This window comes from Silurus aristotelis (genome assembly GCF_946808225.1).
Source record: "Silurus aristotelis genome assembly, chromosome: 2".
Classification (NCBI taxonomy): domain Eukaryota; kingdom Metazoa; phylum Chordata; class Actinopteri; order Siluriformes; family Siluridae; genus Silurus; species Silurus aristotelis.
The window spans coordinates 1626763-1639308 of NC_139575.1; the positions used below are offsets into that span (position 1 = coordinate 1626763).

Genomic DNA, 12546 nt, shown 5'->3' on the forward strand with positions numbered 1-12546 from the left:
AAAAGTTTGGTCATAAATCTTTCAACAATACAGAACAATTTGTGATCATCATAGATCCAGCATCAGCTTCTCCATGCCAGGGCCTTTAAACACTCGGCATCTACTTCTCCATGATCATCCATAGGTCCATAATCTTCACGAGGTGGGACGTGACTGGAGCTGGCCAAACCTCAGGAAGCCTCGGGATGGGGAGAGAAAGAGAAGCAGTGGAGAGGAATTAGCGTAGCTGCTGTTCATGATATTAACGGCACAAGTTGATAATGTGCATGTGATCATATATTCTGGAGCACAAGGTTGTGATGTGATGTGTGTGATGTGTGTTATGTGTAGGCTTTGCTAAAAAGATATGTTTTTAATCTGCACTTAAACTGGGAGAGTGTATCTGAACCCCGAACACTGTCAGGAAGACTATTCCAGAGTTTAGGAGCTAAATGTGAAAATGCTCTACCACCTTTAGTGGACTTTGCTATTCTAGGAACTACTAGAAGCCCAGAGTTTTGAGATCTCAGGGAGCGTGACGGATTGTAGCGTGTTAAAAGACTGGATAGATACATGGGAGCCAAACCATTTAGTGCTTTATAAGTGAGTAGCAGTAGTTTGTAGTCTATTCGAAACTTAATAGGAAGCCAATGTAGGGACGATAAGATTGGGGTTATATGATCGTATTTTCTTGACCTAGTAAGAACTCTTGCTGCTGCATTCTGAACTAACTGAAGCTTGTTTATTAATGATGCAGGACATCCACCTAGTAATGCATTACAGTAGTCTATTCTAGAGGTCATAAACGCATGGACGAGCTTCTCTGCATCAGATATAGATAACATATTTCTTAGCTTAGAAATATTTCTAAGGTGAAAGAAGGCTGTTTTTGTAACTTGATTGATGTGATTTTTAAAAGATAAGTTGCTGTCTAAAATAACTCCCAGGTCTTTTACCGTTGAACTAGTAGTTACAGAACAACCGTCTAAATGCAGGCTGAGATGCTGGAGCTTCTGTGTACTATTTTTTGGGCCGATGAGCAAAATCTCCGTTTTATCAGGATTTAATAGCAGAAAGTTATGGGTCATCCAATCTCTTATTTCTTCAACACACTCAGTTATGCGAGCTAATTGAGCTGTATCGCCTGGTTTGGATGAAATATATAGCTGGGTATCATCAGCATAACAATGGAAGCTAATTCCATGCCTTCTAATAATATTTCCTAATGGAAGCATGTATATTGTAAAAAGCAGGGGTCCCAGAACTGACCCTTGTGGCACGCCATAATTTACTAGCATTATCCTGGATAGCTCTCCATTTAAATCTACGAAATGGTAACGATTGGACAGGTAGGATTTAAACCAGCTTAATGCCTGTCCCTGAATACCGATGTAATTCTGTAAGCGATCGAGGAGAAGATCATGATCTATAGTGTCGAACGCAGCACTAAGATCTAGTAAAACTAATAGGGAGATGTAGCCTTGGTCTGAAGCTAACAACAGGTCGTTAGTGATTTTAACTAGAGCAGTTTCTGTGCTATGATGGGGCCTAAAACCTGACTGAAACTCTTCAAAGATATTGTTCTCCTGCAAGTGGTTACATAGCTGGGCAGCGACAATCTTTTCTAAAATCTTAGACATAAATGGGAGATTTGAAATTGGTCTGTAATTCGATAGCGTGTTTGGATCCAGATTAGGTTTTTTAATGAGGGGCTTAATAACTGCTAACTTGAGGGATTTAGGGACATGACCTAACGATAGTGAGGAGTTAATAATATTTAAAAGAGGCTCACCAGCTGTATATAACACTTCCTTCAGTAGTTTAGTGGGAATTGGATCTAACTGACATGTTGTTGATTTAGCTTTCATAATAGCATCATACAGCTCTTCCTGTCCTATACATGTAAAACAGTGTAGTTGTGGGGTTGTAAGTACGATTGTGTCGGGAGATGCTGTCAGAGGTTGAACTGCCACAATTGTTTTTCGAATGTTATCTATTTTTTCAGTGAAGAAATTCATAAAGTCTTCACTACTAAACTGTGATGGAACACATTTTTCAGATCCCTGATTTGTTGTTAATTTAGCGACTGTACTGAAAAGGAACCTGGGGTTGTTTTTGTTATTGTCTATGAGTTTGCTCAGGTGTTTAGCTCTAGCAGCTTTTAGCGCCTGTCTGTAGCTAAGCATACTGTCTTTATACGCAATTCTAAATACCTCCAATTTAGTTTTCCTCCATTTTCTCTCCAGATTACGTGTTGTTCTCTTTAGGGCATGCGTATGACTATTATACCAAGGTGCAGGTGCTTGTTCTCGAACCTTTTTTAACCGGATGGGGGCAACAGTGTCTAAAGTGCTAGTGAGGATAAGGTCTATGTTGTTCGCCATCTCATCAAGATGATCAGCATTTATGGGTTTAATGTGAAACTGAGATAAATCAGGCAGGTTATTTATGAATCTGTCCTTAGTGGTTGGAATAATAGTCCTACCAAGTCGATACCGTGGTGAAACACGGTTAATCTGCTCTACCGGTAGTGTGTACAGTAGGAGATAATGGTCTGTGATGTCATCACTCTGGGGTAAAATATCGATATCAGTGACGTCTGCTCCGTGGGATATTATTAAGTCTAGTGTGTGGTTAAAACGGTGGGTTGGTCTGGTGACGTTTTGTTTAACTCCAAAAGAGTTTAGTAAATCGACAAATGATAATCCTAGGGCATCGTTTTCATCATCTACATGAATATTAAAATCTCCTACAAGCAGCACTTTATCAAAACTGATCAAGAGGTCTGAGAGAAAACAAGCAAACTCATGAAGAAAATCAGCGTAGGGTCCTGGGGGTCTGTACACGGTGACCAGAGCGAGTTTTCTGTGCATGTCTGAAAGTGCAATTTTAAGAACGAGCACTTCAAATGATTTAAAGCTGAATCCTAATCTCTGACTAACATTAAGAGAAGCACTATAAATGGTTCCTACACCCCCCCCCCCCACGACCAGTCTGACGGGGCTCATGCTTATAAACATATCCTGACGGTGTCGACTCGTTTAGACCCATATAATCACCTGGTTTAATCCAGGTCTCAGTGAGACAGAGTGCATCGAGATTATTATCTGTGATCATCTCATTTACAATCAGTGCTTTGGGTGCAAGTGATCTAATGTTTAAAAGACCGAACTTTAGAACTTTGTTGTGTTTGTTTATCTGGCATTTTTCAGTTTTAACTGCAATAAGATTATTTCTGGATCTTGTGTATGTAATTCTTGGTTTTACTACACGAGGAATAGATACGGTTTCTATAAACTGAGCTGTGTGTGAACTTGTAACTATTTGGTCTGTAGTATGCGTGTTCTTATAGTTGAAGATTTCTTGATGTCTTACCAGTCAGATGGTGTGAAGTATCCTAGAGATGTTATCTGATAGCACTGCTGCTCCAACTCTGCTGGGGTGCAGGCCATCAGGGCGGAAGAACCTAGGACGCTCCCAGAAACAGTTCCAGTTATTAACAAAGAGAAGTTTATGTTCTCGACACCATGACTGTAACCATTCATTTAGAGCTAAAAGTCTACTAAACTTCTCAGCCCCTCGCTGCTAAGTGGGAAGAGGTCCTGACACAATGATCCTCGTTGTGGGTGATGTGCTGCGTACCGTCTCCACCAGGATCCTGAAGTCCCTCTTTAAGATCTCCGTTTGCCGCAGCCTGGTGTCGTTTGATCCGGCATGGAGAACAACCGCTCCGAAGTTCTCGTTCAGGATCGCGGGTACCTGCGCAGCGACATCCAGAACACGAGCACCAGGAAAACAGCGAGTGTGCACCTTACCTTTAGCTCGGGTAGCGCGGACATGCCGGACGATGGAATCTCCGAGAATAACAGTGTCGCGTTCCGTCTCGCGGAGGGGGACGAAGCGGTTCTCGGTCGAGATCTCGAAGGCCGGTGGTGGAGGTGGAGACGTCCTCGATCGGGGCTTGGCTTGTCTCTTCCGCCGCGGTCGCATCCAGGGTCCATGTTGCACCGGTGCCGGAGTTGTAGGTGCGCTGGGCCTGGGCATAGAAGCACGCGGAGTTGATGTGCTGGGAGCGTTAGGTTCAACCTGGGAGTTTACCTGGGATGAGTGCGCGTCCGCCCGGGATGTTTCCAGCGCCGCTTTCCGCTCTCGCAGCCGGTCATGCTTTACATGCAGCTCGCGAATCTGTTTCTCCAATGCCTCCATCTCCAACGCCACCGTTTGCAACTCGAACGAGTCCTCACCTGTGCTCGAATGCAGACAAACAACCGGCATAGTGCTTATCGTCACGAACAGATTTATTATACAGAGATGTGAGTGAGAGAAAATAAATATAAACAACACTAGTTATAGTCGAGTTAACTAACTACAGGCACAAGTCAGGAAGACAAAAACAATTAAGGATTATTAAAAGAGGAAAAACGGATAGATAGATAGCAAAGTTTGTTTGAAAGACGCCGAGAGATACAAACACGTAACTCGCGGCAAACAAGTCAAACATAGACTATTGTAATGCATTACTAGGTGGATGTCCTGCATCATTAATAAACAAGCTTCAGTTAGTTCAGAATGCCGCAGCAAGAGTTCTTACTAGGTCAAGAAAATACGATCACATAACCCCAATCTTATCGTCCCTACATTGGCTTCCTATTAAGTTTCGAATAGACTACAAACTACTGCTACTCACTTATAAAGCACTAAATGGTTTGGCTCCCATGTATCTATCCAGTCTTTTAACACGCTACAATCCGTCACGCTCCCTGAGATCTCAAAACTCTGGGCTTCTAGTAGTTCCTAGAATAGCAAAGTCCACTAAAGGCGGTAGAGCATTTTCACATTTAGCTCCTAAACTCTGGAATAGTCTTCCTGACAGTGTTCGGGGTTCAGACACACTCTCCCAGTTTAAGTGTAGATTAAAAACATATCTTTTTAGCAAAGCCTACACATAACACACATCACACACATCACATCACAACCTTGTGCTCCAGAACATCTGATCACATGCACATTATCAACTTGTGCTGTTAATATCATGAACAGCAGCTACGCTAATTCCTCTCCACTGCTTCTCTTTCTCTCCCCATCCCGAGGCATCCTGAGGTTTGGCCAGCTCCAGTCACGTCCCACCTCGTGAAGATTATGGACCTATGGATGATCATGGAGAAGTAGATGCCGAGTGTTTAAAGGCCCTGGCATGGAGAAGCTGATGCTGGATCTATGATGATCACAAATTGTTCTGTATTGTTGAAAGATTTATGACCAAACTCTTGATGTCACCCATATGAGGATGGGTTCCCCTTTGAGTCTGGTTCCTCTCAAGGTTTCTTCCTCATATCATCTAAGGGAGTTTTTCCTTGCCACTGTCGCCACGGCTGCTCATCAGGGACAAACGCACACCATTCACCTTCACTGTTGTTTTCTGTAAAGCTGCTTTGAGACAATGTCTGTTGTGAAAAGCGCTATACAAATAAACTTGACTTGACTTATTTTCCTCACTGTATATTGTATATAGAAAGAGAGAGAGTATTAACAACAACCTCAAACCAATGAAAAAGTTCTGGACCAGAGGAAAGGCAAGCATCATTACTCAAAGACCTGAGCTGGTTGAAGGCAGCTGGTCAAAAAGGATTGACTTCTGAGCAGTTCCACCTCATAAGCCAGGCTTGAGAAATGTGCAGCTTAACATTCACAAGACTAAAACTGTTGCTTTACCCAATCAGATTTCAAGTTGGTGACACCGGCGCCCTCTAGAAGGCTTACAATAAGCTCATCATTTAATGTCCTTTGATTGGACGGTCAGAGCTCACAAACTGCATCTGTAGCAAACTGCACAAGCTCAAATCTATTCACGTGGATTTAATGGCTGTTTTTATTCCACGACGACTGACAGCGGAGAAGAAACTATTTTGGTTGCAGATGCACTTTGAAGAACATTTACAAGACGGACTTTTGAAGAAAAACTGGAGATCATGAGGAAACAGTTTAAAACAGTTGTTAAGCTTTTTCATGAACTGTTTATTTTTTTGCGTTTTCCTGCAGATTTTGCACAAAAACACACAATGTGCTTTATTTCAAATCCCCGGAAAAAATGTACAAAAACAGATGCCGCACAGAAAAAAAACGTACGAACATTCAGGAAACCCCTGGGTGATGTGATGAGGTGAAGATCGATGCTTCTGCTAGAGATGATGTATGCAGGAGTGCAGTTGTGGCTCCAGTGAAAGTCTTATGGGAGGTGAAGTGATTCAGGTAGAACTGAAGGTCTACCTGATACTGATATATACATGAGACAGAAATAATATCTATATAATAATAATAATTATAATAATAATAATAATAATAATAATAATAATAATAATAATAATAATAATGCGCTAGTATTAAATAATACTTAATAACACTGTGTAGTGGGTAATATTGTTTATTACGCATAATAAAAGCTCTCATTGTTATAATATATATTTATTTATATAATATAAATAAAGTGATATTATCTGTTTAATTTCTGTCACAAGATAAATAAATCTGCTTTCCGGTATCATTGGAACACAAACACATCACTTTAGCGTTCCAATCAAAATCCTCGTCGTGGCCGGTAGGGCCCACCCCCTTCAAGGTCTCCTCCAATGACAGCGTGAATCAGAGCTGATCGACATGCGCGACAACCAATCCCGAGGAGTTTGTTAATGATACGTTGTCCAATCGGCGTCCTCCGTGCCGATGGACACAGCGGCAAGTCCGAGACCCTGGAGGCGGAAACAAATCAAAACAAAAAAACAATATGGCGGCTTCCTTGGTCCGTTTCTTGAGAGGGTTGTATGTCTTATTTTTAATATGTCTGCTTTCCGCGTCGGCGTTTTTAAACCTGGAAGAGTTAAATGAAATGAAGTACGGGATTCAGATTCTCCCCGACCCGGTGATCAGGGGGCAGGTGAGCGACCGGAAATCCGGGGTGTTTAATACCTGAGCATGCTAAGATGTTTTGATGCTTAGCTAGCGGATGGATTAGCTGATTAGCATGTCTGAAATTGGATGCTAGTTTTGCTAATGTGTGATGGGAGATGCAAAATATAAGAGCTACCAGTTTTATATGCATTTAAATATTCATGTTTAATTATTTAAAAGTTTATATGTATAGTTGCTATGCTGATGATGCTGATGATGAAGATGAAGAATCATCACTTCCTGTCCTGTCCTCCCCTATCAGATGGAAGATGTGATGTTGGTGTCTAATAAATATAAACAGCTGTATGAGTGCCGGTTGCCTGCGCAGGCGGTGAAGTTCCACCAGGACCCGGTTCCGGAGTCGGACCCTCAGAGTTACAGTGGCCTGGCGGTTCCTGAGCTCCTGAAGCCCATGCAGGCTGCTACCTGCCTCACTAAGGTCCTCTCCAACGCTTTACTACGCTTACACCACGTCATTTTGTTACTCGCATGCATGTCTTGATTGGTTGTTTTTATCCATTTAAGGTTCAATTTTACCAAGCTCGTTCTGCTTCTCTCGTTTCCTCAGACAAAAGAATGGTGGACGTACGAGTTCTGCTACGGGCAGCACATCAGACAGTATCACCTCGAAGGTACTGAGTGACACGTCCTCCATCCCGGCTTCTCGTTCTGTCAGTGTGTGTGTGTGAGAGAGAGAGAGAGAGAGAGAGAGAGAGAGAGAGAGAGAGAGAGAGAGAGAGAGTAATACGTTTGTCACATTTAGGTTTATCCAGAAGAACTCTCTATGCATTACTGTATACAACCGATTCGCAGAGGCGGAGCTTTCCATAAGCACCGTTTGTGATGTCACTAAATTACTGAACCAATCACATTCACTATGCAAAAACCACGTGTATCCACAGAACCGTACCTGCATGCCAAGCTGGTCTAACGTTAGTGATGATACATGGAAGTCTATAGGTTATGACTATTGCGTGCCACTTTACCAGAGTGTAATGAACTGACTAGCGAAGGTGTTAATGATGTCATGAATGGGATGAGGAGAGGAGGGAGGGTTCTAATTTGTATATTCATTAAAATTTATAAATCCTAGAATGAGATTGTAAGTTTAGAGATGTTTTTTTTGTGTGTGTGTGTGTTAGATTCAGAGATTAAAGGTGATGTGCTGTTTCTGGGTTATTTTGAGTCAGAGTTTGACTGGACCAATGAAACTGCTAAGGTAAGATGACTTTCATTTACTGACCTGTCTCACTCTTTCTGTTTCACTACTGTCTCACTATGTCTCACTCTATCTACGTCTCATTACTGTCTCTCTCTCTCTCTCTCTCTCTCTCTCTCTCTCTCTCTCTCTCACACTCCTGTCTCACACTCCTGTCTCACACTCCTGTCTCACACTCCTGTCTCACACTCCTGTTCTCCTTCAGGCCAGTAAACAGCACAAGTTGAAGCGTTATCATAGTCAGTCGTATGTCAACGGCTCCAAATGCGACTTGAATGGAAATTCACGAGAGTCTGAAGTCAGGGTGAGAACACACACAAACCACAAACAAACACACACACACCCTCTTGCCTCTTGACTTGACTGACATACACATACACACACACACACACACACACACACACACACACACACACACACAAAACTCAATTTCTTTGGTGACAGGTGATGTGTGTGTGTGTGTGTGTGTGTGTGTGTGTGTGTGTGTGTGTGTGTGTGTGTGTGTGTTCGTTCAGTTTGTGTGTGAAGAGGGTTCGAGCGATTACATCTCGCGTGTAGACGAGCCTCAGTCGTGTCACTACGTCCTGACTGTTCACACGTCTCGCACGTGCCAGCACCCGCTCCTGCGCCCCCCCTCCTCCACCAAACCCCAACCTATCGTCTGTCAGCCGGCGCTCAGCGCTCAGCAGTACATGGACTACGTCAAAGCGCAAGTCTGTGAGTACACACCTCCTGTCTCACTCTCTCATTCTGTCTCAGTCTCACACTCTCTCACTCTCCCAGTCCCATTGTCTCACTCTGTCTCAGTCTCACACTCTAACTATTACACTGTCGCACTGTCTCACTGTCTCACTCTCTCATTTGTCTCACTCTTACTTGTCTCTTGTCTCAGTCTATCTCTTTTCTCTTTACACACTCTGTCTCACTTTATTTTCCCACATCCATTCTCAGTCTCCTTTTCACTTTCCTTCTCTCACTCTCTCACTCTCTCTCTCACTCACTCACTCACTCACTCTCTCTTTCTCTCTCTCTCTCTCTCTCTCTGATTTTAATTACTTTTTATTTTTAGAAATCTGCTCTTTTCACTGTTTGATCCAGATTTACTCTTATTAAACTCTCCTGTCTCACTCTGTCCCCTCTGTCTCCTTCTTTTTAAACTTTGTCTCTTTTTTACATCTCCTGTCTCTTTGTTCTGTCTTACTGTCCTGCTCTGCTCTTTTGTCTCATCCCTATCTCACTCTCTCCCTCTTTTGTTACATACTGCTTAGCTTTCTCATGTTCTCTCTTTTCTGTCTCACTGTCCCGTATTTGCTCTGTCTCGCTTTTTCTCACTTTGTCTATCTTAGATCTCACTCTCTTCCTCTTGTGTTTGTTCCTTTTTGTATTATGGTCATGTCTTGTTGTCATGTCTCTCTCTCTCTCTCTCTCTCTCTCTCTCTCTCTCTCTCTCTCTCTCTCTCTCTCTCTCTCTCTCTCTCTCCTGACTCTCCTCCTTATCACCCTTTTCCTCCCTCCCTCTCTCCCTCCTCAGCCGACACGAAGCGGAAAGTAGAGCAGATCTCAGAAGAACTCAGGACGCTCGATCAGATTCTGTCCAAAGACGAAAGCAGGGCGGAAACAGGAAGTGATGTCACGGAGGAGAAGGAAGAGTCTGTCCCACCCCCTGTTATACCAGGTCAGGGGGCATTGGTGTATGTAATGTAATGTAACTGCCCCGGTACGGTACTGTAGGGCTCAGTGTGGCTAGTAACAGTTGCCAGGCTGTGATTGGATGGTATGGGGAGCTGGGCGGGGCTTATTCTGTGACTTCTTTCTTAACAGAGACCGCAGATGAGCAGGGGGTGGAGTCGGAGCATGAGGAGGCGGAGTCAGGGCACGAGGAGGCAGAGGGTCATGTTTTCTGGGATGGAGTCACCAAACCACAAGAGGAAGAAGGAGAAACACCTGAGCTGGAGGTACACACACACACACACACACACACACACACACACACACAATGTGAGTTCAATGAAACCTCATACAAATTAAATAACTATAATATAATAGATGCTGAGGGGGTAAAAACTTTTGCACCTCACGTTTATTCCTCATGTTGCTGGAATGATTTCTCCACAGGAGTCTGATGGAGCACCAGAGCAGGAACCCGACGAGAACGACAGTAAGGAGCTCGTACACCACACCCATGCTGATTTCTGATTGGTCAGACGTCTGGTGTCTCAGACAGCAGTGTGGCTCTACAGGAACATCATTTATAGTGGAAAACAAGCAAATAAATAAAGCTAATCTAATTAGCTAAAAACGAAAATTTATATGAAAAAAGTAAATAATTACAAACAAATATAAAATAACGCAAATAAATTACTTCAAAAAGTGAAATAATAGAAATCTAAATAACCAGATAGAATAAATAAATAAATATACTCACTTGACAAGTAGATAAATAATTAGTTAAATATGTAAATACATTAAATAATCCTGTTTTTTTTGTTGTTGTTTGTTAGTTTTTTTGTTTGTTTTTTTAAACAAATAAATCATTTTGGTTCTCTGTGAACGTGTTGTGATGATCAGGAGGAGAAGAACGCTTTAGTGTAGTACCAGCGAGACTGCATTAGGTACCGCCAACCTGACACTGTTGGGCCCTTAAATGAGGCCCCTTAACCCACTTTGCTTCAGAGGCACTGTATCATGGTAGACCCCGCGCTCGGACCCCAACATCACTCAGATAAACGAAGAAACATTTTCACTGTGACAAAAAAATGCATTTTAAATTCTAAAGAAATTCTTTGTGTTTTATTTGTGTGTGTGTGTGTGTGTGTGTGTGTGTGTGTGTGTGTGTGTGTGTGTGTGTGTGTGTGTGTGTGTGTGTGTGTGTGTGTGTGTGTGTGCGCGTTTGCAGTATTTGGAGAAGGGAAGTTTAACTTTAAGGTCGTTACGGACCCTGTAGACCTGATGAAGTTCATGCAGCATCTCAGAGACAGTAACAGGAAGGTAAGGGGGGGGTCAGGGGGCATTTGTCATGGGTGGTACTGCAGGTCAATGCCCTTTAAACAGGAAATAAAACTCCTCCACTTCCTCACTCATTTTGATTCCAGAATAAAAAAGCTGAAGCGAGAAAAGCGAGGAGCCAGTCTTCCTCAAAGGAGGAGGAGGAGGACCAAGAGGAGGAGGAGGGGAAGAGGGAAAAGGAGGAGGACGAGGAGGAAGGTGATGAAGATGAACAGCTGCTGAAAGAGTTTGAAGAGGAGATGGCCGACCTCACGGTTCCCGCGTCCAAAATTGTGCAGATCAAAGAGAAGATGCAGAAGGAGTTCGGCAACATTATAGATGAGGTTCTAAGTCCATCATCATCTTCATAAAAAAAAAAAAGAAATGTAGAAAGAAAATAGAGCGTCGAACAAATATTTTTAATTGTTTTTGCATTTTGCATTATGTCCACTAGAGGGCAGTGAGACAGTACAGTCACACACCACCCACCCACAAAAAATAGTAAAGACTACAGGTTAATAGTGTGTGTGTGTGTGTGTGTGTGTGTGTGTGTGTGTGTGTGTGTGTGTGTGTGTGTGTGTGTGTGTGTGTGTGTGTGTGTGTGTGTGTGTTTTTTTTTCAGGCGCAGCAGGAGCTGGAGAACGAGGGTCTGAAAGGAGAGTTTGATCGCTCTCAGGCCACTCAGACTTTAGAGAACACTTTGGGGAAACTCCTGGATCATCTGGAGGATAAAAACAATCAGGATGCTGAAACACACACCGACACACACTCACACACAGACACACACTCAGACACACACACTTCAGCCGACAGGGAAACGGGAGGCACCAGAGGTGACCCTAGCCTCGTCCCCAAGACTCCTGGTAAATAAATCCTGTGTGTGTGTGTGTGTGTGTGTGTGTGTGTGTGTGTGTGTGTGTGTGTGTGCGTGTAAGATAACCCCAGTTAACTCACACCATCAAGTGCAAAACAATTGGCACCCTCTACAATAAGCAGCAATTACATTTGATTTTTTTTTTCCTCTTTAAAATTTTTTTTAAATATATTTTATAACTTTTTTTTTATTTTTTTTATTTTATTTTCATCTAGATGTAAAAGTATTGCCATCCCTACAGCATTCTAAATAGGAGTGCTAAAGAGACTTCCATTTTTGTCTTTAATTAATTGTCTAATTATATTTATACTTAGACTTTTTATTTATACTTAGAATAATTATAATTATACTTAAATACTTAGTTAATACTTTATTTATTACATTTCTGTGGAAAAAATTGTAAATATTTTCAAAGTAAAACCATTGCATTTAAAATGATTCTATTTATGACGTCTAGAAGAAGAAAAACAAGTGTATTATTAATATGAGATGGTTTACCAGGGCACCAACACTTTTGCACTCGACTGTATGTCATACTAGAGCT

The 12546-nt window shown here is 42.3% G+C and overlaps 1 protein-coding gene across 2 annotated transcripts in view; it reads left to right on the forward strand.

The window, feature by feature from the left end:
* Positions 1–6680: 6680 nt before the first annotated feature.
* Positions 6681–12546, forward strand: part of os9 (OS9 endoplasmic reticulum lectin) — an 8820-nt gene continuing 2954 nt past the window's right edge. Inside the window, exons 1-12 of one of the 2 annotated variants that reach the window (XM_083563161.1) lie at positions 6681–6910; positions 7187–7363; positions 7493–7556; positions 8067–8143; positions 8349–8447; positions 8659–8860; positions 9675–9818; positions 9965–10098; positions 10259–10301; positions 11040–11131; positions 11236–11472; positions 11751–11991. In XM_083563161.1, the coding sequence (XP_083419287.1) occupies positions 6761–6910; positions 7187–7363; positions 7493–7556; positions 8067–8143; positions 8349–8447; positions 8659–8860; positions 9675–9818; positions 9965–10098; positions 10259–10301; positions 11040–11131; positions 11236–11472; positions 11751–11991 (1660 nt within the window). In that variant the 5' untranslated portion in view covers positions 6681–6760. The remainder of the gene's footprint in view (positions 6911–7186; positions 7364–7492; positions 7557–8066; positions 8144–8348; positions 8448–8658; positions 8861–9674; positions 9819–9964; positions 10099–10258; positions 10302–11039; positions 11132–11235; positions 11473–11750; positions 11992–12546) is intronic. The other variant, XM_083563162.1, reaches the window with a different exon arrangement.